General features: G+C 57.0%; 3 protein-coding genes across 8 annotated transcripts in view; all 3 read right to left on the bottom strand.

Annotated features, from left to right (window-relative positions):
- PFKFB4 (6-phosphofructo-2-kinase/fructose-2,6-biphosphatase 4) overlaps window positions 1-8255 on the bottom strand; it is a 34033-nt gene extending 25778 nt beyond the window's left edge. For 2 of the 6 annotated variants that reach the window (XR_012012044.1, XM_072786333.1), the window contains exon 1: window positions 4472-4650. Coding sequence is in view for 4 of the 6 variants with exons in the window: in XM_072786333.1 (XP_072642434.1) it covers window positions 4472-4568 (97 nt within the window). In the remaining 2 variants the exon portion in view is untranslated. Of the gene's footprint in view, window positions 1-2548; window positions 2589-4471; window positions 4653-4951; window positions 5068-8115 lie in introns of those variants that run through there. The other 4 variants (XM_072786334.1, XM_072786336.1, XM_072786337.1 and 1 more) reach the window with 4 other exon arrangements.
- Window positions 8256-8705: 450 nt separating this feature from the next.
- Window positions 8706-11183, bottom strand: UCN2 (urocortin 2). Its single transcript, XM_072786332.1, has one exon. It carries the CDS (start codon window positions 10056-10058, stop codon window positions 9720-9722), a length of 339 nt encoding a protein of 112 aa, XP_072642433.1. The 5' UTR covers window positions 10059-11183; the 3' UTR covers window positions 8706-9719.
- A 144-nt stretch (window positions 11184-11327) lies between these two features.
- COL7A1 (collagen type VII alpha 1 chain) overlaps window positions 11328-25223 on the bottom strand; it is a 30981-nt gene continuing 17085 nt past the window's right edge. Inside the window, exons 65-119 of the mRNA XM_072786331.1 lie at window positions 25105-25149; window positions 24063-24098; window positions 23954-23989; window positions 23748-23843; window positions 23591-23626; window positions 23468-23503; window positions 23312-23359; window positions 22956-22991; window positions 22700-22822; window positions 22419-22619; window positions 22289-22324; window positions 22156-22209; window positions 21905-21973; window positions 21784-21828; window positions 21605-21667; window positions 21413-21457; window positions 21046-21081; window positions 20884-20919; window positions 20689-20733; window positions 20430-20462; window positions 20283-20345; window positions 20157-20192; window positions 19997-20077; window positions 19813-19881; window positions 19655-19690; window positions 19535-19576; window positions 19342-19386; window positions 19201-19245; window positions 18471-18506; window positions 18329-18388; window positions 18086-18193; window positions 17824-17895; window positions 17656-17691; window positions 17386-17445; window positions 17244-17288; window positions 16994-17029; window positions 16847-16882; window positions 16718-16774; window positions 16491-16562; window positions 15953-16024; window positions 15709-15744; window positions 15325-15405; window positions 15020-15073; window positions 14890-14943; window positions 14755-14817; window positions 14035-14097; window positions 13821-13937; window positions 13584-13661; window positions 13433-13486; window positions 13214-13262; window positions 12747-12779; window positions 12515-12601; window positions 12246-12335; window positions 11941-12138; window positions 11328-11657 (exon numbers count right to left, since the gene is read on the bottom strand). Of these exons, the coding sequence (XP_072642432.1) occupies window positions 11641-11657; window positions 11941-12138; window positions 12246-12335; window positions 12515-12601; window positions 12747-12779; window positions 13214-13262; window positions 13433-13486; window positions 13584-13661; window positions 13821-13937; window positions 14035-14097; window positions 14755-14817; window positions 14890-14943; window positions 15020-15073; window positions 15325-15405; window positions 15709-15744; window positions 15953-16024; window positions 16491-16562; window positions 16718-16774; window positions 16847-16882; window positions 16994-17029; window positions 17244-17288; window positions 17386-17445; window positions 17656-17691; window positions 17824-17895; window positions 18086-18193; window positions 18329-18388; window positions 18471-18506; window positions 19201-19245; window positions 19342-19386; window positions 19535-19576; window positions 19655-19690; window positions 19813-19881; window positions 19997-20077; window positions 20157-20192; window positions 20283-20345; window positions 20430-20462; window positions 20689-20733; window positions 20884-20919; window positions 21046-21081; window positions 21413-21457; window positions 21605-21667; window positions 21784-21828; window positions 21905-21973; window positions 22156-22209; window positions 22289-22324; window positions 22419-22619; window positions 22700-22822; window positions 22956-22991; window positions 23312-23359; window positions 23468-23503; window positions 23591-23626; window positions 23748-23843; window positions 23954-23989; window positions 24063-24098; window positions 25105-25149 (3336 nt within the window). The 3' untranslated portion in view covers window positions 11328-11640. The remainder of the gene's footprint in view (window positions 11658-11940; window positions 12139-12245; window positions 12336-12514; window positions 12602-12746; window positions 12780-13213; window positions 13263-13432; window positions 13487-13583; window positions 13662-13820; window positions 13938-14034; window positions 14098-14754; window positions 14818-14889; window positions 14944-15019; window positions 15074-15324; window positions 15406-15708; window positions 15745-15952; window positions 16025-16490; window positions 16563-16717; window positions 16775-16846; window positions 16883-16993; window positions 17030-17243; window positions 17289-17385; window positions 17446-17655; window positions 17692-17823; window positions 17896-18085; window positions 18194-18328; window positions 18389-18470; window positions 18507-19200; window positions 19246-19341; window positions 19387-19534; window positions 19577-19654; window positions 19691-19812; window positions 19882-19996; window positions 20078-20156; window positions 20193-20282; window positions 20346-20429; window positions 20463-20688; window positions 20734-20883; window positions 20920-21045; window positions 21082-21412; window positions 21458-21604; window positions 21668-21783; window positions 21829-21904; window positions 21974-22155; window positions 22210-22288; window positions 22325-22418; window positions 22620-22699; window positions 22823-22955; window positions 22992-23311; window positions 23360-23467; window positions 23504-23590; window positions 23627-23747; window positions 23844-23953; window positions 23990-24062; window positions 24099-25104; window positions 25150-25223) is intronic.

The raw sequence follows: 25223 nt of genomic DNA, 5'->3' as shown, positions 1-25223 counted from the left end.
TTGCACTACCTCCATGTAAAAGCCAAAGCATGTCTGGGAAGCCATGCCCTCTGCCCAGCCCTGGCAGGATACCTGCTAAGGACGCAGGTGCACCTTAGCACCAACTGCCCTTGGCATGTAGGGTGCAGAAGCACCCATCTGTCTCCAGCTGGGCCCTGCAGAGAGGTAAGGGGACCCACTTGCCAGTGTGGGCTCTGTTGCTCTTATACATGACCTTTGGGCAAAGGTGACCCAAACTATGAGCCTCGGGGGAGGGAAGGAGAGGATCCCACGGAACACAGGCTGACAGTGAACAAGAGAGAACTTGCAGAAAAACCTCAGCATTGGCTAAGGTGAGAGAAAAGCAAGTTAGGCAAGGCCCTGCGTCCCGAGGGCCAGTGACACTGGGGCCTGTACCGTTTGCACAATCGCTGGCCGGGGCTCTCAAGCAACCAAAGGGCAGTGAATCAGCTACTAAGCATGGGGGAAACCTGCACACTCAGCCTGCTCACTTCTCCCCACAGCTCCATGAAGGGCTCTCCCATGACCTCAGGAGTAGGATTCTACACCTTCTCTTCACATCTTCTATCTTCCCAGAGACACCCCGGCCTCCTCTCCCAGTGTTTGGTGACAGGATCCCCTGGCCCCATGCACAGCCGCTGTGGGCAGGCAGGGCAGTAAACCAGGGCTGGGTGCGAAACAACAGCAATAAATTACCTATCATCTCTGTTCCTCAAGATAAGCTCCCAAGGAAATGACCCAAAGAAAGGTCAAAGTACAAGAAGTGTATTTGCAATAATAGCTCTGCTTACAACAGCAAAACATAAGCAAGCTAGCAATAGAGGAATTACAAACTGAGGCCCACAGAGGGAATGTGCTACAGCGCCTGAACAGAGCATTTGCACCAGGTGAGCTGGCTGTGTGGCTAGAACTGCAGCTCTGGGCACTCGAGAGCCTCGGCACCGAGCAACCAGGTGGCAGGATGCACCATTTAAAACAAGAGAGATTTGCAGACATGTCCATTCAACTTATCTCACTGGTTCCTTTTCCTATAAACGTGCTTATGGCCACAAGAGCCCTAGGAATTAAGAGGCCAGAGACAAGCCTGGTGCTACCTCATTACCACCTTCTGGTGGGTCACCCCAGGGGCAGCCACAAGCCCGAGTGGGGTCCAGAACTGGTTTCCGAATTGCACCTGCTCCCACACCCTTGGGCCAGGCTGGTGAAGGGAGAACTCTTCAAAAGAAAGCAACCTGGAGGCACCTGGTTGAGCACCTGCCTTCGGTTCAGGTCGTGATCCCAGGGGCCTGGGATCGAGTCCCATGTTGGGCTCCCTGCATGGAGCCTGCTTCTCCCTCTATCGTATGTCTCTGCCTCTCTCGTGTGTCTCTCATGAATAAATAAATAAAATCTTTCATTTTTTTAAAGTACTATTTTCTTTTTTTTTTTAAGATTGTATTTATTTATTCATGAGAGATATATGTATATATAGAGAGGCAGACACACAAGCAGAGGGAGAAGCAGGCTCCATGCAGGAAGCATGATGTGGGACTCGATCCCAGGTCTCCAGGATCAGGCCCTGGGCCGAAGGCGGCGCCAAACCGCAGAGCCACCTGGGCTGCCCAGATAAAATCTTTTAAAAAAAGAAAGTAACCTGGCATCACCGTCCTGTTCAGATGGGACAGAAAGTAATCTCTCCTACCATCCTATGCACATTCCAGTCATGTCCTTAGCCAAGTCTGGCTACCTTTTTGCTAATACAAGCTATCACAAGCACTGTCCTTCTGGCATGCTTCACGTTCTGTCTTCATCCCCTGCCCCACCTGCCCTCCAGGGCTGGTTCCTCCAGGGCTGAGCTGAGGGGTCAATGATGAAGAAGGTAACAGCTTCCAGGCCCTCATATGTAGTTCTGAACTCATGGATTGTAGGGGTGGAGAAGGCACACAGAGCCAAGCAGCCTCTGGCTCCCTCAGGAGCCAGGCACAAGATACCAAAGACAACCCACTACACAGCACAGACCAGCCATGAGCTCCACAGCCCCTTCTCTACAAAGCCCTGTGGTCAACTTCCACCCACCCCCCACCCTCAGGTCCTCACCTGTCCTTGTGGTCTTCCACCAAATTATAAATTACGCGGAACACCTGGGTGGCTCAGTAGTTGAGCATCTGCCTTTGGTTTAGGTTGTGATCCCAGCATCCTGGGATCAAGTTCTGCATCGGGCTCCCTGTAGGGAGCCTGCTTCTCCCTTTGCCTATGTCTCTGCCTCTCTCTGTGTGTCTCCCATGAATGAATAAATAAATATATTTTTTTTAATTAAAAAATCTACCATGCAGAGGATAAAACGCTACATGAACACAGGCTTTGGGGACTGGAAGTGCTGCCCAGACAGGTTCGATGTTCATTCACAGCTTACTCCCTGCTATGAACTCGGGGACCCTCACTTGGGGCCCAACCTCTATACAATCTGCAGGTCTTATCTCTGGCTTCTTGGGTACCTCCTCCTCCAAGAAGCCCTCCCTATGCTGGGCCAGTCCAGAGTCTCACCCACTGCAATACCCTGAGACAGTACCATGGCACAAGCCCCTCACAGCCATATTTTCACTGCATCCTTGGAGCTTGAAGAAACAGTTTCCTCCCCATTGGGCCTCAGCATCTTTGCCATCTGGAATGGGGGTTGGTTCAGAGCTGATGCTTCAATTCCCAACTCTGAGGTACTGAGAAGCAAAGAAGGCTAGTGACGAAATGATAGCACCACCTGCCACCACTTATCAAGCATCTCCTGTGAAGAGGCTCACAGCAGCTTCTAGGAGCAGGGATGATGACCGTCTCCATCCCACAGATGAGGAACCCATGCCGTGGCCTAGAGGGTCAGGTCCTTGTCCAAGGTCACACAGCTAAGCCACAATGTGGCTTGAGTGTTCCTGCCTTCAAAGCCCAGGCTCTGACTCCTTCCCTTCCCCTTTATGTAATAACAGCAGCCATCCCCAGTTAGGACAACACAGACTGGCTAGAAACACAAGAGCAAGGGGCCTTGATCTTGGTCGCTCCAGAAAGTCTGGAAGGAGGGCTAGCTAGGATGTAGCCATTGCCTCTCAGGACTGAGTATTGAATGGAAAGCCATGGCCCAGCGCTAAGAGCCTGATCACCATCTCCACATCCTAGCAGGACCTAAATTATGGTCACAGCCATGACCCACCAGAATGCCCTGCCAAAACCATGGCCACCCCCTACCAGGACCCACTGTAGTAAGAGATACAGTCTACCCACAGGACTTACACCTTGCTCAAAGCCAGGGCTCCCAGGCTGGCCTCAAAACAAAACAAGCAAGGAGCATTCTCCCCTCCCTTATTATGCCCAAGCAGAGGTCAAGGAGTACAGGGAGATCTTAGTACATCACACAATCTCCTGATCACAGTTCTATATCTGTATCAAAGTTGAACGAGATGTTCTCTGAGGTCTTTGCCAACTTGCAAATTCATTATAATGTTTCAGTTACTCAAAAGAAAAAAAAAAAACAACTTTGTTTTTCTTGGCAATAAGAGGTTGCAGACTCATTTAAGGACAAGCAGAGGGGTGCCTGTGTGGCTCAGTGAAGCATCTGCCTTGGGTTCAGGTCATGATCCCAGGGTCCTGGGATTGAGCCCTGCGTCAGGCTCCCTGTTCAGTGGGGAGTCTGCTTCTCCTCTCTCTACCTCTGTCCCTGCTCGTCGTGGTCTCTCTCTCTCAAAAGGATAAATAAAATCTTAAAAAAAAAAAAAAAAAAGACAAGCAGAAAGTCAAGTAAAGTGGATTAAACACCAGGATCTCAGGAAATCCAAGTCCCTTAACAATTCCTTAACAATGCCAAGAATTTCAGTATGTCTCCTAGGTGTTTCTGCCTCCAACCTCACCATTCACCCACGACCCCACCTGGATGCATATACCCCCATGGACCCAAAGATAGGTCCATAAGGGCAGTGTTCACCCACCCTGAACACAACTGCACTTCCCTGAAATTCCTCCCAAAACTGGCCCCAGAGGTGGGTAGTCAAGGCCAAGGGGCTCCCACTGGACTTCTGAAAGTTCTGGGCTCACAGAGGTCAAGCGATTTCCATAAAGCCAACACAGCTCAGACCTGGTCCATGCACTCTGGCCTGAAGTGAATGGCAAGAGGAGGCTCTGAATCCTCCCCCTGGCCTGACCTGGTGGGTAGAGACTCGGGTGAGAAGGGGCCGGCGCCCTCCCGGAGGTGATGGTAACAGGACTGAGCCCCTAGCGAGAGGAGACAGGGCCACATACCTGTCTCCGCACCACCCTCCACCCCCCCGCTCCGCCACACCTGTGCCCGGCCCACGACCTGTGTCTGCTCCCCTGCCAGCAGTCACGGCAGCCTCACCTGTCCCGGGTTCCCCACCTGTTCCTGGCCCCCCTTCCACGCGAGACCACTGCCCAGGCCGCCCTATCCACCCATTCCCGTGCACCACCCCCCGGTTCTCCACAGCCCCCGCCTCACCGCCGCGCTGGCAGGCGTGCAGAGCGGGCCGCCCATTGCTGTACGGCATCCAGATCTTCTTCAAGGGGTTCTGGGTCAATTCCCGTGGGGACGCCATACCCGGGACGCGATGAGACTGACTGCGCTGCTTCCGACCCAGCAGCCGGGCCACCTCGGGCCACTCGAGGCCCCGCCCCCGGGCCCGCCCCCGGGCCCGCCCCCGAGCCCGCCCCGCCTCGAGCCCGGCAGGCGTCCGTCCGACTCCCCGCAGGCCCCGCCCCGGACGAGTAGGCCCTACCCCCAGCGGGGAGGGCCCGGCCTGCGACCGCGCATGCCCAACTCGCCTGCCCCCCGGTTTGGGCCCGAGCAGGCCCGCCCCTGGCGCCGGCATCGAGGACGCGCATGCCCGACTGCCCGCCGGTTCCAGGCCTACATCGTGCCGACCCCGCCGGCGATGAGCGAGCCCAGCACGCCCGACTCGACCGCGCAGATTTGATCCACCTGGTCCGGGGCCTCGCCTTGCACAGCCTTGCCTCCAGGGCACTCGGGTTCCGCTCGCTGCTACGGTTGACGTCAGGGCCCCCAGGAGGGAGGGATTTGCATGCTAAGGGGCTGCGCCAGCTTGGCTCGCAGGTCTCACTTGGTCTGGATCAGCCTGGCAGCTCCTGCGTTTTGCCACTTGTCAACTGCTGCGCCCCGCCGGCTGTGCGTCCCTGAGTCCTAGGACTCCTTCTCGCCCACCGAACCCACTGGCCCAACCACACCGGAAAATCTTCTTTCACCTCACGGACGGGGACATCTCAAAATTGTTTCCTCTCTTTACCTTGGCTGCTGGGGAGCTCAGGCTAAACTCCAGCCCACCTGGAGCACGTGAGCAGGATCTTTTAACCAAGCTCCCTGGGGACTCACTGAGTCTCTCTCTTCTTCCAGGATTTCATTTTTACCAATTAAATTGTAAATTTGCATATTTCCAACATGATCCTTCCTCTCATCATCAGGAAAACAACGCGGGCATCATCAACCTCACAAGATTCTGGTATAGATTAAATGTGACAGTGTAAAGCACATTAGCACTATCATTTGTATTATTTATCTCCCTTCTGTCTCTAAGAATGCAGTGGAAGCAAAGGACAAGGGAGAAAGCCAGAAGTTTAGGAACCCTGGGTCATTCTCCTTTGTCTCCTTAGCCCAGCTTCTCCCAAATTCTATACACTTAATATCCTGGGGACCCCTTACCACTGCTCCAACCTGAGTCACACTGCCCCCTAGCGATGTCCTCCACAAACCCCCAGACAGGATCTTGGCATCCTCAGGTCCTCTCTGCCCAGTGTGCCCAGCCAGGAGCCAGGGCTAGGGGCATGGAGAACAAGGCTTTGCCCAGTGCACCTCTGACCTCCATTCCACATACTTGTCTCCACCTAGCACTTCAGAGCCTGGCAAGGACTCTTAAGATAACTCTAATACAGATGTCTCGCCCACTTCACAGGAGATGAAAGTTCAGGAGGTAGAAGCTCACCTAAGTCCTCCCTGAAACTAGCTCTGGCTGCCTCCCCTGGGAGGAACGCCCTGCCCCAGAATTGAGCACTTCCTCTTTCATCCTCCGTCTGCACTGTCCACCCCCCACCTCATGCAGAGGCAGCTCTGAGCACACCCGTGGGCAGCTTCTGATGAGCACGATGCCCCTTACGACAACTTGCCTGCTTCCTTCTTCTCCAAAGCCTGTCATTCTGTTCCTGACACAGTCAGCCTTCCTGTCTGTCTCCTAGCCATTGCCAAGGCCATCCTGGGGCCACCTTGACTTCAGAGACCTTGTCACCACCCGCCCACACCCTGTCCAACCCCCCCGCACTTGTTGCAAAGGCTACATGCTCTAGCATCCACAGACGCCCAGCACTTCCTCTGGCCTGCCCATTCTCCTTCTCAGCCCTCCTGGGATGTTAGTCAAAGGCTGGGGTAAGGGGGTAGTCAGAGCAGGGCAGAATGCCAGGACCATTTCGAGGAAGCTGTCCCCACATCCAGACAGTGTGAGCCTAGCTTCCCAGGAAAAGCCGTGGCTCTGTACCTTCCACTCTTCCCCAAACAGTCTGACCCTGGGCTGACCCACACATACCTTCCCAAGTCCCAATATCCAGTGGGAGGCCACAGGTTAACAGCAGGAGGAGTCTGGGGCTCCTCCCCAAGGCCAGAGTCTACCTCTACTCTAAGAATATTCTTCATCTCCCTGCCCATTTGTTGAATAGGAAACTGAAAGGGGAGCAGGGCCCAGGGTCACAGAGCCAGCCCACAGTGCAGAGTGGACTCAGATGAACCTCCAGCCTTTCAAAAACTCCCCTCCCACTTCTTCTAGATAATCATATTTCCCACCCATACACGTGGGCTCTGGTTTGTTCCCTCCAATGCTCTCTTAGTTTTCTGCTCCCCCAGCATCAGTAGATGCCCAATAGAACAGCCAGCCTTCATGACTTATCCTTCCTTGGGGCCATCCCAAAGTGATGGGGTGAAAAGTGTACTGGGTTGTCAGCATGCATTGGTGTGTGAATATGTCCTGCTCAGCCTCTCTGCTCCTCTATGAACCTGCCTGGCTGGCCCTGGTTGGCTCCAGTGGTGCCCTCTGCACTGACCACCGGACCTCTCTCCCGTGTCCCTGGCTATAAAATATAGGGTGCTGAAGTCCTAGATCCTCAGTTCTCACTGCTCAAACTCTTCCCAACCTCTGTGTCTGCTGGTCAGTCCTGGCCAGACTTTGCAGCATAAAGGCCCAGGGCGCTCAGCAAATGCCACACAGACCTACATGCCAGTGCATGGAAGCATGCACACAGAGCCACATGTGCACAAATACTAGCAACCCAGGCCCGCAGGGAGGAGCAGGCTGCAGCAGCCTGCTGCTCTCTACTGCCCCCCTTCCCCTTTATTTCCCTTCTTCTCTCCCCTCTGCTGCCAATGGGAGGTTCAGGGAGATCCCAGGAGTTCCAGCTTCCTCTGGCCAGTTCAAGCCAAGGATCATCTCCAGTATCTCCATGGGCCCAGAGCTCACAGAGGCTGTGAGGTTCCAGCTTAGGGATATGGAGCCATGTGACTGAGTAGCTTGTGAACTGTGGTCTGCATTTGCTGATTCCAGCTTGTTACAGGGCACACAGTAGGTGCTCAAAGTGACTCAGGGCCAGCCAAAGCACACAGTAAAGGCTCAGAGAGGCTCATGACCAGGACAGAGCACACAGTAGGTGCTTAGAGCAGCTCAGGACTCACATAAGGCACACAGTAGGTGCCCTAGAAATGCTGTTTAAAGGCTAAAGCCACTTCATATGAAAAATGTCCCAAATGAGCCTCTGGGCCTCCCCAAAATGATGTGTGACCCCTGAGGGGGGACCTGGACAAACACGACCCCTTGGAGGCCAGCAAAGGGCAGAGCAGGAGGGCCTCAGGCAGCTCCAGCTGGCTGTCCCTCTCTCTGGGCTGGAGGAAGAAGCTATTTATAGTTCCCCCTTGGCCCAGCCTCCCCACTCCCCTGCAAGGCGACAGTGTTCCCCCTCCTCCTTGCCACTGACAGGCTATGCCCCCTCTGAGCACCCCTACACCTAGAGAGACCCCCAACGCCCTTGCACCTCTGCCAGCACCAACCGTCTTTCCCCGATCCCCCCCACTCTCTCCCCGCCGCCCGTGCCTACCCCGCCTGCTGCTCCCTGACCCGGGGTCCGTCAGGGCGCTGCCTCCCTCCGCGCCTGTGTCCATCCTGCAAGCGATCTGGCCCCGGGGCCGCCGCCCCCTGCAGCCTGGGGCCGGGCAGCCCCGCCCTCCGGGCTCGGGAGGGAGCTGCGGTGTGCCCCGTGTGGCCCCGCCCTCCCAGCCCCGCCCTGGGCCCGCCCCCCAGGGCTGCTCACAACTTGAGCGATCAACAGTGCCCCCACCCCAGACAGCCGCACTCCTGCCAGTGTGGCCTCCCTCTGCGGTCAGAGCAGTCCATAATGCCCAGGGTCTGCCCTTGTCTCCAACCGGAGCTGTCTACACTACCTAGAGTTTCTGTCCCATCTGCAGGCAAGCCTGTCCACACCATTCAGAAGGTCACTTCCCTCTCCAGCCCAACCATGGAGCTGGGGGTGTGAGATTAGGGAAAACCCACTCTCCACTCTCTCTACACCAAGGGACCAGGTCGGTGAAATGCGACCAGTGGTTGGGGGCTGGGGGGTGGGGAGTGGGCAAAGGGGCTGTGTAGCCAGACTGTCACTCTCTGGGTGCACAGGACTGTGATTCTCGTTCATCCCATTCTCCAGTCACTGCATTTATTGAGCTCTTTCCTACATGCCAGAACCTTCATGTACATGTCACTTGGTGCTCACAAGAAGCCTGGTCATGGCTCTGCCCTACCAAGGAGAAAGCCAAGGCTTGGAAAGGTGAACACGTTTGCTGCAGACAATTTGATGAAGGACGAGCAGAGCTGGGTTGAGCCCCAGCAGCTGGAGCCACATGTGTCCAAGGGCCACAGCTGGGTGTGCAGGCGTGTGGACAGTGCCTGGCTGTGCATTGGGCATGCTTCATGCTGGTCTGGGGGATAAGCATCTGTTCCTCACAGCTCCCTCACATGCCCTCACCTTGCCCACACAGACTCACAACTATCAGATACACAGAGACACAGCCACTCCTGCATGCATACACCTACAACAAGGCTGCCACAGCTACAGATTTCTCACCTACGGCTCTACACGCCTAGAGAGATGCCCCTGGTGACCCCACTCATCTGAGGCAGGTGCTGCCTTGTGGAGCACAAAACATGCATATGACCCTCAGCCTGCACTTCCTATGTGGTGACCTGTGTGGGGCAGGGCAGACCCACGGGCCTGGCCTTAGGTGGACTAGCCTCAGATGCAATGTTGAGCTCCTGTGTTGATGAGATTCCCAAAAGTGGCACAAGAATTACCACACTGGCAGTGTCCGGATGCTCTTCAACTGTGGGGCACCCAGACATGGCAAGACTCCACACAGTACTGACATTCCACGGTAGTGTCCAAACTGTCCAGACATATTGTAAGTCTGTGGGGCTCCAGGCATGGCAAGACTCCACTTGGCAGCCACCCAATATGGCAATGTCCAGGCTGTCTAGATACAATGGGGCTCTGTGAGGCACTCAGCTGTGATATGACACCAGCTGGCAGTGACCCCATAGGGAGGTAGCCAGGCGCACCATGCCCAGATGTAATGCTGTCCTGCTCTACTGCAGGGCTTCCAGGTCTCCTGATCCAGGATGGCCCCGTTATTGTGACTCCTGCCCCCAGGCTCAGCGGCGGCCAACCTGGGCCAGGATGCGAGCGTTGGTGGTGGCCTGCTCCCTCGAAGCTCTGGCCCGGGCCTGCTCCAATAAGATCTGTAGGAGGCCAATGGGGACATCCAGCGAGAGGATGATGCGGGGGCCCGAGCGAGGGCCAGGGCTGGGGTGGCCCCAAGCAGTGGAGGGGCCTGTGGTGGTGGCTGTAGTGCTCTCCGAGGTCACAGGACAGGGAGTAGCCTGGGGAGGGTTCTGAGGGAGGAGCTGGAAGGCTGGGCTAGGGGTCCCAGTGACCAGCAGGGCTCTGCCCGATGTCAGGACCATCAGCACCAGCAAAGCCCACCTGGTCATCACGTGGTTAGGCTGCAAGGAGAAAAGAGGCTCAGGGCGGGGGTTCTGAGCAGCCACAGCAGCAGACAGAGACAGATGGGGAAACCAGACAGACAGAATGGGAGACAGAGGGAAAAACAGAAAGCAAGATTAGAGAGGCCAGGCAAGGGTTGGAGAGAGATAGAAGAGACAGAGATGAAGGGACAAGACTTAGCCAGAGTGAGATTGGGAAAATCAAGACAGCACTAGACACAGCAGCGGCCGGGAGACAAAGAGTGAGAAAGAGAATGAGAGACAGAGAGCCCGGCAAGATCTAGATCTAGATGCAGAGACAGAGATACACTTAGGGAGGAGATGGAGAAGAAGAGAAAGGAGAGGGAGGACATGGAGGCAAAGCAAAACAAAGGGGCCTGGAAGAAAAAGAGGCTGGAACCACCCCAGACACAGATACATGATAAAAACAGGGATGTAGAGAGGCGCCTGGGTGGCTCAGCGGGTTAAGCGTCTGCCTTCAGCTCAGGTCATGATCCCAGGGTTCTGGGATGAACCCTACCCCCTCAATCAGGCTCCTTGCTCAGCAGGGAGCCTGTTCTCCCTCCCCCTCTGCCCCTTCTCCCTCTTCCCTCTGCTTGGACTCTCTCAAATAAATAAATAAAATCTTCAAAACAGGAATGCAGAGACACAGAGTGAACACAGAGGGACAAAAGAGGAACCCAAGGTCCAAGGGAGCCTGATCACAGACAAAGAAGCCTGATCACAGACAAAGAAGACCAGAAATAGGGTCCTTAAGGTGGAGAAGCAGCCAGAGACTCCAATGCCCCCTGAGGTCCAGAGACCTCCATCAACCCAAATCCCAGATCCACTCAGCCCTCAAGGCCCTGCCCATGCCACCCAGAGCCAGCCCAGTCCTACCAGCAGCAACCTCCTCTGCGGCAAGGTGGGGCACCGGAGCAGCCCGCGGCCGGGGCCAGGCAGTGCTGTGCTGTGGGCCGGCCCTCTGCCCCCTTCGGGCCCATTTATCTCTCTACCCCCTGTGGTAGGAGCTGGGGCATGGCTCCTGGCATGAAGCATCCCCCCACCTCTGACTCATCCCTTCCTGGGGGGCAGTGAGGACATGTCCTCAGCCCCCACTCAGTCTGCTCCTCTTTGGGGACAAGTTGGGGACTGAGGGTCACAGGACAATAACCAGGGCTGGACAGAGGGACTCTGCACCCATGCGGGACAATACTGACCTCCCAGGGGAAACCTGACCCTCTGCCACCCCCATCTCCCCAAACAGTCACAACAGGGGCCTTTTAAAACAGCAGCTTTAATGCCCCCCAGAATCAGCACCATGTCATCACAGGCTTGGGTCAAGGGGCGGGTCAGATGCAGTCACATCCGCTCACTGCCCACAGCCACCCCCACACTGAGTCATCTGCTGGGGAGGCAGGAGCCACAATGGGGGTTTGTCCACAGGGGGGAAGGCCAGACCCATGGGACCAAGTCACTGAAATAACGGACACGCTCATGCACGCTCACATGCACACAGGCCTCTAGCACCAAGGGGAGGGACAGCAGAACTCCTCCAGGAGACACTGAACTTCAGCCAATCATCTGGGCCTCAGCTCCGGGCAGCACCTAGGGGGGGTGCGGCAGGTGGGGAGCTATCTTCAGATCAGTGGGACAGCTGGGGGCAGGACAGGAGTGGGGCTCTGACTGTAGAGAGGGGATCCTCAGGTCCTTGGAGGAGGGAACATGGAGGGGACCCCACAGCTAGGGTTCTCTGCTCAGCTCCTTGATCTGGGGGGTCTGTCCCTAGCCCCTAGTCTGTGAGAGCTCCTGATCTGGGATCCCGACCAGGACCTGATCTGGGTAGGATCAGTGTCCAGACTCTTATCAGGGTGGAGGGGTAGACTCATACCTGTTCCCTGGTTCTGGACCATGTGGGGCCGGCACCGGTGCTCACAGGCCTCCCGGGTCCCAAAACGATTGGCATTCCCTCCACAGCCACCATAGACAAAGGGATGACAGGCCTCTGTGCCACTTGCCACAGCCCGATGGTACCAGCGCAGAGTGTAGGCAGTACAGGAGCCCTCGTCCAGTGGAAGCAAGCAAGGGTCTAGGGCCAGTAGGGGTCAGGAGGTCAGCAGGGGTGGTAGTAGTCAGAGAGGGACCAGGGGTCTGCCGCCGCTCCCTGAATCCCTCTGGGCCAGTGCCTACTCTGACCATTGCCATCCTGAGGAGCTTCAGGGTCCTGGTATTCCTCCACGGAGTACTCAGAGTATTCATACTCATCATCCTCAGGGGGTACCTGGCCTGCACACAGGGTGGAGTGTCGTGAGCAAGGCCACCCTGGGGGCGGGGCAGGCAGCACTGGTGTTCATGTGGTGCCCCCGTGTTGTCCCTATGCACACGGCATGTGCCCTGCATGTGTGAGCAGCGCTGCATGCGTCTGTACCCCACCATGCATGCCCAAGGGGTCCAGCCATCCTCACCTTCCTCCTCTGCATGAGAAACCCGGAGCACAGGCACAGGGGGGAGCTGGGGGCCGGCAGTGTCTGCAGCATAGCTAGGGAGGGGTCCTGGAGTAAAAGGCAGAGGTGCAAGGCCTTGGGGTCATAGTGGTGGCTACCCCAGCCAAGCCCCTGCTGAGTGGACCGAGGTGACGGACACAGTAGGGCCTGGGATGAGGAAGGTTCCGGGAGAAAATCCCAGAAAACTACTCACGTGATCCAGAGGCAATAAACTGGCCCTGGCAGGCTGGAGAGGGCAGAGAAGGAAGGGCAGAGAAAAAGACAGAGGGACACACACAGAGAAGGGCAGAGGTGGCCAGAGGAGGACAGCAGGAGAGAATAGCAGAGAGACCAACAAAGAAAGAAAGAATGGGTAGGAAGCAGAGAGACAAGAGACAGAGCATCACTCTCTGATACCCACCGGACTGCTCCCACCTCCACCCCCTACACAGGGCCACACTGGGCTTCTAGGAACACTACTGTCCATCCATATTTGCTGTGGGTCACCATATGGGGAAAGTCTCATCATGTCTGTCCTGAAGCACATATGTCCTGCATACCCACTCATCTCCTTGACTGCTTGTCCCTTGTAAATTCTGGGGACCCTGCTTGCCCCTGTCTAGGGGTGCTGGGGCATAGTGGGAATGGGACCCCAGAGGCTCTGAGCTGGGCCCCACTCACCGCAATGTTGACTCATCTCCTGGCGCACAAAGGCTCGAATGTCATCCTCCTGGGACACAAGACCATAAGGATCATGAAGATCCCGTGGATCATGGGAGAGACAAAAGGCATATGATGCAGGGATCATGGAGGGACAGCACTGAGTCAGGGGCCCAGGCCCAGGGGGTCAGGATACTGGGTGCGGGAGGTGGAGTCTGGCCCACCCAGGCCCACACTTACTGTTAACGCAGCTTCTCCCTTCTCTCCACGGGGGCCAGCGGGCCCTGGCCGCCCCTATGCACAAGGGATGGGACCAGGCTGTGACCTCTGATCTTGGGAACACCAGAAGTCACCCCAATTTCTGACCCTAAGCCCATGGATGCCCACTCACCTGCTCTCCTCTCTCTCCAGGGGTCCCAGGGGCTCCAGGAGCACCCACCATTCTCTCTCCAGGGGGACCTCGCTCACCCTGTCAGGCACAAGGACCGAGTGAACAGTCAGAGAAGCAGGGAAAGTTGGAGATCATAGGTTCAGAGATTGGGGCAGGGGTATTGGGGATGGGTTATAGGTCAGAAGTCAGTGAGGTTGGAAGGGTCAGGGGGTAGGGGGCAGAGTCACAGCATTTTACCTTCTGGCCCTGAAGTCCTTCTGGGCCTTTGGGACCGACACTGCCAGGTGGCCCAGGAGGACCACTAGAGCCATCATTGCCCCTAGGACCTGGGAAGCCCCCAATTCCTGGGGGCCCCTGTGGAGAGACAGGTCAGGGTCAAAGCCCCAAAAGCTGGATGCATTTCCAGAAAGTACAATTTCCTTAGCTTACCATGACCTTGGTCTCAACTTACCCGCTCCCCTTTCTCTCCCTGGTCACCCTTGGATCCTGGCTGCCCATCAAAGCCTCGATCACCCTGGGAATGGAAAGAAGCATGAGAAACCATCTCCCTCAGCCTCCTCAGATAAATTGTCAAGAGCCCCTTGGCCCAATGGCCACAATCTTCCATGACCCAAGCACCTGTGATCCTACCATTTCAGGACCCTCCATCTGTCATGCTCCCCATGAGCCTGACCTTCCTGCAATCTCCCTTGTTCTGATTCTACCTATGTCCTTTTTTTTTTTTTTAAAGATTTTATTTATTTCTTCATGAGAGACACAGACTGAGAGAGAGAGGCAGAGACATAGGCAGAGGGAGAAGCAGGCTCCCCGCAGGGAGCCCGAGGTGGAACGCAACCCTGCCTCCTGGGATCAAACCTGACCCGAATGCAGACCCCCAATCGTTGAGCCACCCAGGCATCCCCACCTATGTCCTTTATACTGACACTCCAACCTCCCACTGACATCTTAGCCTTGATGCCCATCTCCCCACTTCTCCACCTCTCATCCCTTAATCCTACCAAAATCCCCACTGTGACCCCAAGCCACCCTGAAACCTCAAGACCAACCTCACTCTACTCCCCCAATGTCCCAACCTTCCACAACCCTTTTGACATGAAACCCTCATGATCCTACTGTGATTATCCCTGCCCCATTCTGACCCCCTTCTGTCCACTGTCGAGAGACCCCATACCTTGGGACCAATCAGGCCCTCCTTCCCAGGGGCCCCCGACTGGCCCGGCACACCTGGCTCCCCCTGGAGAAGAGAAAACATAAGCTGGGCCCTGGCCTACTCATCCCCTCCCCATCCTGGGTGCCCGACACTCACCATATCTCCCTTGCGTCCTGCCAGCCCAGGGCGGCCTGGGGGACCACCTTCTCCCTGTAGGCATCAGGTGGAGGTGTCAGACGTAGGCTCTGGGCCCCACAGCTGCCGACATCCCCCATCACCTCCTTACCTTATCTCCCTTCTCTCCATCGAGGCCACAGGCCCCCTTTACCCCTCGTTCACCCTGCGGGGGAAAAGCAGATAGAAGAGGGACTTCCCAATACCTCACCCCATGACCCCTTGATCACATAACCACTTCCCAAACTGGCCTCAGACACTCTAACCTCTGACCTTCCAACCCCTAACCTAATAACCTACATTTAACCCCAGATACCCAACATTTGACCCAAGATATCTGACCTTCAACCCCAGGTACCGTGACCACCCACATCAGGCTCCCCTGACCAGGAAAAAAAAGACCCAGCCCCTTCCCACCTTGAGGCCCCTGGGGCCCATGAAGCCAGTATCTCCTTTGTCTCCTCGGACACCAGGGGTTCCATCCTTTCCTGGGGATCCCTGGTGGGGAAAGAGGTCAATATAAAGTCAAGAAGGTCAGGAGGGATCCAGGGAAAGGAACAGGGGATATCACAGGGTGAGTCACAAATGGAGGCCAGAGCCACTGGAAGGGCAGGGCTTTCCAGGGGTTGGGGGTCGCCGAAGGGGTGGAACCATCACAGCCATTACTGTGGAGGTGGAGGCCCTGGGCATCAGGAGGCCACCATGAGAGCCTTGGGTCACTATAAGGTCAAAGACCACCACGTGAGGACAGGGGCCACATGGGGCAAGGCATCTTTGTGGGAGCAGGTGATGTGATCTTACCGGGTCTCCTGGGATCCCTGCGGCACCAGGCTCACCCTGTGGGAAGCACAAATGGGAGAGGGCAGTCCTTCAGTGTGACTTCCCCCATGCCACTCACTGACTCCCAGGCCTCACACAAATCCTGTGTGAACACATACATGGCCAACAGCAAGGGAGGCTGGAAGCCCTCCAGCATTCAGAGGGCACCCATGAGACAGACATGTGTGGCCGGTAGTGCTGGGTCTGTGCCTGGGGTGGGGCTGACCTTGGGTCCAGTGAGTCCACGAGCTCCCAGCAACCCGGCTGAACCCTTGTCACCAGGCTCTCCTTTGGTGCCCTGTGGGTATGACCAGGAGAGAGACACATGCTGGAGGCTTGGAGTATGACTGGAACCCATGGGGGGCGAGGGGCAGAGCTGCTCCCACCCACCACCCTCAGTATGGCTCATTTCTCACCCCAGGCCCTCAGATCCCTGCCTCTCCCTCCTACCACGGGGCCCCTAAACCTACCTGGAATACCCCTGTCACCTAAGAAGCCCCTTGTCTGTTCCCAGAGGGCCTCTCCTCGAACTACATTCCACAGAGTATGTAGTGACCTCCCATGGAGGTCTTCGAGCCCTCCAGAGAGCCCCCATCCTCTCAGCCATCCCACAGAGTCACTACAGCCTACTGAACTCCCTCCCCTCTGCCCTCCACAAAGCCCCACCCTCTCCTCCTGTCCTCACAGACCCTCAATAGAGCCCCCACAGCCCACAGAAACCCTCTCCCGACTCCATACAGAGCACTCCACCCTCTTCCCTGTACCTTCTCTCCAGGGTTCCCAGTGTCTCCGCGAGGTCCTTTGTCACCATCTATGCCTGGAAGCCCTCGTTCACCCTGGGTCAGGGGTCAGAAGCCAGGGTCAGGGGCTGGAGGGTCCTCACCATCTGAGAGTTTGAGCTCTCAGATCCACTGGCCCAGCCCCCATTGGAGCCCCCCCACACCATACACAAGAGAGAGATCCAGGCTATACACGGGCCAGACCTACTCACCATGTCCCCCTTGGCACCCCGTGGCCCTGGAGCCCCCATGGCTAAGGCTGCGTCACCCTGATTGGATAGGGGGCAGTCAGAGGAGTCAGGAGCACCCTTAGTCCCTGCCCCCCCCAAGCCAACACTCACCTTGTCACCCTTTAGCCCTGAGGTCCCAGCATCACCCTAGTAGGTAGAAGAGTGTGAGTCTCTCCAAATTGGAGGAGTTCCAAGTCCTGAACTACAGGATCTAGCCCCATCCCTGCTCCCCCCAGCTGCCTTCCCCCTTGTACTTACTTTCTCCCCACGTTCCCCCCGGCTTCCTGGGGGTCCCTGTGTGAGAAGAAGACAACAGTGAGCTAAAGGAATTTGGGGGCATTCATTGGGAGACCATTCGGGAGGCAGGAGGACCAAGGGGTCCCAGGGAAAGAGGATAGATGAAGTACATGAGAAGACCCAAGGGGCTATGGAGAGTGTCCCAAGGGCACAGAGGACACAGGCAGGGGACTGAAGTCACACTGCTGGTGTTTTTCCCAAGGGGACCCACCGTGAGTCCTCGGGGTCCCTCCTGGCCGGGACGGCCATCTTCACCCTGGACGGGGACATTAAGCTCATTGAGTCAGAAGTTGGAAATCAGAGGTTAGGGCTGTGATACAGGGAGCTGTGACTGCAGAGCAGGACATACATACCCGGACTCCTGGCTCCCCACGCTCACCCCGGGCCCCTGGCAGCCCCACTCCAGAGTCTCCCTGGAAAGCAACAGGATACCGGGCATATGTGAGGGGCATCAGTGGGGATGGGGTGGGGGTGTGTGTGCCAGATGGGGATAGACAGGGTGATGGGGGTCAGCTGAGGTGGGAGGGGGTGATGGGGTCAGTGGAGGTGGGAGGAGTGATAGGGGTCGCTGGAGGTGGGAGGGATGACAGATACAGGAGAGCCAGCAACCTTGTCCCACCTACCTTGTCTCCTTTGGGTCCAGAGGCCCCGGGCACTCCCTGTGGGCAGAGTAAGGTGAGGGTCCTGTGCCCCTCAAAGGCACACACACATACCCAGCCACACAGTGTGTCCCAGCTCCCACATGGACAGACTCCAACACACAGCTGGGACATTGGGGCACTTCTACTCACCGTTGACCCTGGTGGTCCAGGTGGTCCCAAGGGACCTGGGGGTCCCTCTCTCCCTGGGAGACCGGCCAGACCCTACCAGAACAATGAAGCAAAAGAGGAAGAGGGTGACTTAGGGACCTTCCTGCCCCCTTGGCCACTCCAAGACTGGGAGCGCCCGAGGCAGGGCCTAGGCCCCCTCCTCATCCTCATCCACTCATCCACTACCAGATTCAAAGGTCCTGAAGTCACCAAGTCCTGCACATGTTGTTCCCATCACACTTACCCGCTCTCCACTGGGGCCTGGCTGACCCATCTCTCCTCGAGGGCCTGTCTGACCAGGGAATCCAACAACACCAGGAGCCCCGGGGGATCCAGGGGGGCCCACATCTCCCTGGAACATATAGCAAAGGGAGGAATGGTCCCAACAGGACTCCCTCCCAGAACTAGCCCCAGAATGCCCTCTTCTGCACAGTTCCAGAGACCTCCCTGCCCACTGCCCACCTCTGGTGATGGGGCATCGACTCACCTTCACACCCGGAAGACCAGCTGGCCCGGGGGGTCCCTCAACCCCGACTCCCGGGTCCCCCTTCAAGGAAAAAAGGGTTCAGATCAGGCTCAGGGAGTCTCAGGAACATGACCCCAGCAGGGACACTTCAGAGTACACATACCTTATTACCCTTGAGTCCAGGAGCCCCCTTCTGACCCTAAAAAAACAATGTAAATAGTACTTGAGGGGAGGAATGTGAACCTTAGACACAGCCTAAGAATATTCCCAGGATAGCTCAGATGTGTTCCTAGAGACACAAAACTCAGCCAATTTACAAGGGTTGACTCACGGGAGTTCAGAGGTGACCATGGACTCATGAGGGCACAGACAGAGGGACACTCAGAGGGGACCACAGATATGTGGGAGTTGAGGTGTGATGACAGACACATAGAGCTCCCCATGAGCACAGGCATAGGGATCTCAGATGTGAGCACAGACATACAGGTGATCCCAGGAGCACGCAAGTGCAGGAACTCGGAGCCATCCCAGCTCAAGGAGCTAAGACGGGGCCCACAAACACACAGTCAGATACGGGGAACTCAGACGGGGCGGGGAAAGGGAAAGGAGAGCCCACAGGAACTGTGATGTGTCCTGAGAGCTGGGGCAGCAGACACAAACCACATACGTGTGTGCTCAGACACAGTGAGGAGCAGAAGACCTAGGACCGACACAAGGAAGAAAGGATGCCCCCTCCCAACCCGGGAGTGTGGGAGCCAAGATGCCTGATCCCAGGTGCTCCCAGGAGCAGGATCCTGAATATACTGGAAGGTGCACATGCCCGGGATTGGTCCCTCATGTCCACAACTGCACTCCTCCCCCCAAGCTCAGACTCGCCCAGACCCCAGACTCACATCCTCCCCAGGGTCTCCAGGCTCCCCTGCACGGCCAGCTTCACCCTGCACAGAGAGGACGGTGAGTGGCTCTAGCCACCCCACTTAGCCCTCCCTACCCAGTGACTCAGTGCTTACACCCTTAGGCAGGGCCCACCTCACCTTCTCACCCCGAGGCCCTGGCAGTCCTCGGTCACCTTTGGCTCCCTGTAGAGAGAGGGGACAGGAAGAAACATGGGCATTAGGGTCACAGAAAGATGACCACTCAAGGGAAGAGGCATGAGGCCTGAGGTCAAACGTGACACTGAGGGACAGGAGGATCGGTGAGCTGTGCTGACAGAGGCTCTACACTCACCGGCTCTCCCACCAGGTCTCCAGCAAGGCCTCCAGGGGCTCCCTGACAAGGAAGAAGGGTCAGAGGGCTGCCTTGGCTTCCGGCACTTGGCCCCTCCCCCCAGGCCATCCACACACTCACCTTCTCTCCCTTTGCTCCAGGGGGCCCGACCACAGCCTGTGGGGAATGCCCAGTGAGCTACCTACCCTCAGGCCTTGCCCCCAGCCCCGCCCAACCATCCTGGATGGGAGGCCGGAAGTAGGCCAGGGAGGTGGAGGTACAGATTGGGGTCAGATCACCTGTCCGGGAGTCCCCGTTTGTCCAGGCTCTCCTTTAGGTCCAACAGGGCCAGGCAGGCCAGGTGACCCCTGCGACAGAGCAGTGTGAAGAACTCATTGTCACCCCACCACCCTGCTCTCCTCATCCTCCAGCCACAGGACTGGACCCCATCACAGGCCTGAAGCAAGCTCCCTCGGAACATACCGGCACACCAGGAGCTCCTCTGTCTCCATCTTTTCCACCAGCACCATCACGACCTGGGGCTCCTGGCTTTCCTGTCTCTCCCTGAGAAGGAGGAGCTCTGTCAGGGGCCTGCCATGGACTCCTGGCCCCTGGGGCCCAGCCTTGACCCTTCAGGACTCACCACTTGTCCAGGCAAACCTGGCGCCCCCTGAGGACCCTGAGGGAGACAAGTCAAATGTGAGGGGGACATGGGAGAATGTGAGACCCAGAGGGCAGAACATGGTGTCCCTGCAGGAACCTCACTCACCACCAGGCCTGAAGGGCCAGGAGGACCGGGAAGTCCCACAGCTCCAGTGGGTCCAGGCAGGCCCTGGGAGAAGAAACAATTCAGGGCAGTCCCAACCTCACACAGGGCAGTTCCCAGTGACTCTCACCCACGAGCTGAGTCACTCACCCGTCCTGGTGGTCCTGTCTCTCCAGGCTCCCCCTGCCAAAAACCCAGAGACTGCATGACCTCACAGAAGGACAAGAGGCTCCTCAGCCCCTCACCATAAGCAAAGCCCACAGGGATGAGACACCTTGACACTCAGCCCCATTGCAGGGTGACAACATCTCAGGGGGGTGGCAGAGGGGGGTGGCTATCCTGGGGTGGACATGGCTCAGATGAGCCTCCTCTTCCTTTTAGGCACACACTCACACACACCTATACTCACCTTCAGGCCAGAAGGACCCTGGGGTCCTGCGGGGCCAGCAAGACCCTAGAAAAAAGTATCAAGAGGAGACAGGAGTCAGAGTTAATCTGCTTGGGCTCAGGGATTAATACAAATCAGTGTATTAATGTACTGGGCTCATCAGTGGGGCCCAGTACCCATCCCACTCCCACCAGGCAGTACTCTCCCGTGACTCACCGGGGCACCGGGGGGTCCAGGGTCTCCATGGCCACCCTGTTGGAGAGAGAAAGAGTTTGATGAGGGGAAGCCAGTCCTACCCCATAAAAGAAACTAAGACAGTATCCTTTTGGGATGGGGTAGGATGAGGGCAGGAGGGGGTGAGGATTCTAGGATACTCACCACTGGGCCAGGGGTCCCCCTCGGACCTTGCAAACCCTGGACAGAGAAGGCGGCTGCTGAGCCTCAAGCTGGGCCTCACTTGGACCTGTTCCCACCCTCTGGAGGCCTTTGTCCAGAGGGCCCACTTGCAGGCCACCATCCCTCCTAGGCAGAGATCACCCCTCACCCAGGGGCTGCCCCTCAGGGATAACATATACTGGCCTACATGAGCAGGCACACATGCACGGAAGTCACGCATCTGCTCTCACACCCATGCTTGCAGGCACAAAACCCTTGTTACTAGTGACATGTGCACAGAGGGGCCAGCGCACAGCAGAGAGCAGCTGTTCCCAGGAGCCTGGTCCAGGCCATTCCTGCCACCACTTACTGGCTTCCCTTCAGGTCCAGCCACACCACGCTCTCCTGGTAGACCCTGGAGAGAATAGATTCAAGGCCACACTGTTCCTTTTTGTTCCCTCACCCCAGCCTCCCCCAGACATCCGAGGTAGTACGGACTCCAGTCCAGACAACATGATAAGAGCCCCAGGCTGGCATGTGGTGGCCTAGGGCACAGACTCACCGGGCTGCCATCGAGCCCCTTCTGTCCAGGCTCTCCCCGGTCTCCCTTGATTCCTGGCATACCCTGCAAGCAGAATGGCAGGTCCTGAGCCCCCAGGCACTGCTGTGTGCCCACATACACACCACCCTTTGTGTGCTCCCATTAAGGACAGGGAAGCATGATGGGGTGGGAGGCCTCACCCTGTCTCCCTTGGGGCCTTGGTCGCCGTCACTGCCTGGCTCCCCCTATAGGGATGACATGTCAAGCCAGGCCCTGGTGCCATAGCAGGGGGTGGCCCCCCAACTGATCGTGCATACTGACCTTTGCGCCCTTGAATCCAGGAGGTCCTTGAACTCCAGAGAGTCCAGGACCTGGCTCATCCACAGCCACCTACACACACAAGGTCACAGGGGAGAAAGGTATCAGTCACAAAGGCATGGAAGGGTCATCCAGATCACAAGATCTCACAGGATTATGGGTCAGAGACACCACATGGAGTTTCTGGGGTCTGAGTCAACGGTGGCCTCCTGGTAACAACAGTTATAGGCACTGGGCAGGGCTCAGCTGATCACCTTGGGGCCAGGGGGGCCAGGAGGTCCAGGGAGGCCAGGAGGGCCATCTCTGCCCTGTGGAAAAGAAGGAAATGGCAGGGCTGCCCCAATGCGGTGCCCAGGCAGGCCCACCCCTGCAGCCCTCCCAGCTCACCTGTTCCCCGCGTTCTCCTTTCTCTCCCCGTTCTCCCTGAGGTACAAATAGGAGGAAGGGGGCCATGTCCATGAGGAGTCCAGCTCCTCCTGGGCCCGTATCCCCAGCCCTCTTGGCTAGGCCAGCTCACCCTCTCTCCTGGTCTTCCTGCCTCCCCCGCGCCCCCAGCCCGGCCTGGGAGCCCAGGAATGCCAGGCTTTCCAGGCTCCCCTGCAAGGCCAGGAGGTCCAGGGGGGCCCCTTTCTCCAAGGGCCAGGCCTGGTGGCCCCTGTGGGCCTGGATCTCCACGCTCTCCCTTCAGCCCACGTTCTCCAGAAAAGCCAATGGGGCCCTGGAGGAGCAGAAGAGTGAATGTTGTTAGCTGTGCCATGATGCTGTCCCCAGGACACCCCCACTGAGGCAGACACACACCTCCTTGCCTGGGGGGCCCCGCTCGCCTGGGTCCCCCTTAGGGCCACGGCGTCGTTCTGGCATGGGCAGGAAGCTGCCAGAGCTCTCATCCCAGGTCTCCACAATCTCCCGCAGGGCAGACGTCTGAGTGATAGCAAGGAGTTTGGAGAAATGGGACCTGTTCCTGCAGCCACCCAGGCCCCTGCTTGGCCATGTGGGCACTACTTGCCCTGCGGGGCTCCCCTCTACCGCCACTCCCAGGCCCCAAACAACTTACCTTGATGCCAATAGTTTCCAGCAACCGCTCCACATTCTGGGGACACAAGCTAGGTGAGGGGCAGCCTCAGGAAGCTCTACACTGCTCCCAGAAACAGCCCCCATACCCTCTTACCCAGCCCTCTGGCCACAGGACCCTCTAGCACTGGTTTAGGCGGCCCAAGGCCCTGGAAGCCCCTCCCTGGCATGTCCCCATTCCCTAGTTCCCTGAATGTAGGCTACAGAAATCCCAATAGGACAGGGGACTGAGCACACAGGACAGACCCCGTGGGGCCTCATAGCAAAGGGAAGGGGAGAGATGTGGTTCCTTCACACATGCAGGTAAGAGTCAAGGACGAGGTCCTAAGCTTCACTCACCCCCACACTTCCAGGATCTCCTCTCAGGCCACGCTCTCCAGGGAGGCCCTGGAGACACCAATAGACAAGCTGCTGGACCCAGTTTCTGGGGGAGTGTGTATGCATAGGTAAGAGCTATATGGCTACCTGAGCACATGAAAAAGGTGGGGACCTCACCTGTTCCCCTTTGGGTCCGGTGTCCCCACGGTCACCCTGAGAACAAAGAATGATCAGGTGAGAGAAATGCCCCAGCCCTGCTCAGCCCTCACCACACCCTCTATCGACCACACACATGCTCACCTTAGGGCCTGTGTTTCCCGGAACCCCAGGAAAACCCTGAGATAGGACAGAACACAAAGTGGTCACACAGGATCATGGCATCCCAGGAGGGTATCTGGTGGAAACATAAAGGCCCCTGCTATTCCCAAGTCCTAGAACTACCCTCCTGGAGACTCACCTGGCCAGAAGGGCCCATCTGCCCTGGGAGGCCTGGGGGGCCCTGGAGTCCAGGGCTACCAGGAGCTCCACGTTCACCCTTGGGACCATCGTGACCCTGTGGGGGACGCAGCCAAGATCAGGACTCTGAGATCCCAGAAAAGAGTGGAGCCATATACTGCAGAGTTGGGGGTCAGGGGCCAGATTGCAGAAGACTCCAGTACTCACTTCTCTCCCAGGGGCACCTGAATCTCCCTTCTCTCCCTAAGGAAGACAAGGGTACTTTAGACAGGGCCCTAATCTGAAGCCATAGCAGACTTCGAGTGAGGGGCCTTACCTTCCTTCCATCTTCTCCAGGGTCCCCAGGTTCTCCCTGTGGGCAGAAGATTAACATCAGCCCAAAAACTCACTGGGTCTGGCTGTAAGACACTGGCTTGGCTGGTCTCAGATGACTATATGTCTGTGTCTGTAGTTCCAGGCCCCTGTGTGTCGCAGAGGAGGGCCTGTGACCAACTAAGTGAGCTGTGTCACATCTGAGGGCATGCCTACGTGGCTCTGCTAACCTCCACATGTAACTGCACATGGCCTCTCTCTGGCTTTCTAGATGTAACTCCACATCTATGCATCTCTGGATGTGTGTGTGTGTGTGTGTGTGTGTGTGTGTGTGTGTGTGTGTTATCATGTGTATCCATGCAAAGGTCTGTGTCCTGGCAAGTGACACTTAGTAGGCATCTCAGTCTGCACGTTTTACCCACATCTAGATATGGGCACATACATGTATACACAGGATGGACATGGATCTACATGTTCCTGGTGCCTTGAGAATGGTCTGTATGTCTCAGACACCTGCCTGCAAGTGTATCTCAGTACGTGGAGCCATATGTATGAGTGATTGTGGATATAAATGTGTGTGTCACATGCCAGAGCCTTGGATGTGTGTCTCCCCATGTTTCAACACAAGTCCACGTGTGGCCCTAATTCCACATATGTCTTAGCACATCTCTAGTCTGGGTGGAGGTGTCTGTGTGTCTACATGTCTCCAAGCATCCCTGAATGTGGCTTCATACCAGTACTTCTGCACCTCTCCATCTGTGTCTGTGGCTCTTCGCCTATGCCTGTGGCTATATGTTATCTTAGCAGGTGTCAGACCATCTGGGCACAAGTCAGCATAGCCATATGGCTCACTCTCCGTGAGGCTACTTGCATCTGCACATGGACGTGTGTTTCTGGAAGTATCTGTAGGTCTAGGCTAGGTACATGGGTGTTGACACATCTCAGTAGGTGTCTGCATGTGTGTCCCATGTGTATATGCACATCTGGGCTGGGTACATGTGCTGACATTTATCAGCAGGTGTCACTGTTTTGCTCCGGACACTTACATTTTTCCCATTCAGGCCAGGCTTGCCGTCTTCTCCTGGCTTTCCCTGTAGAACAGATCATTGATCAGAAGTCAGGGTTTGGGTAAGGGTAGTAAAGGGGCAAAGGGTACCATGAGGGG

Source organism: Canis lupus, chromosome 19, assembly GCF_048164855.1.
Source record: "Canis lupus baileyi chromosome 19, mCanLup2.hap1, whole genome shotgun sequence".
Lineage (NCBI taxonomy): Eukaryota > Metazoa > Chordata > Mammalia > Carnivora > Canidae > Canis > Canis lupus.
This window is presented reverse-complemented; position numbering and strand designations above follow the sequence as displayed.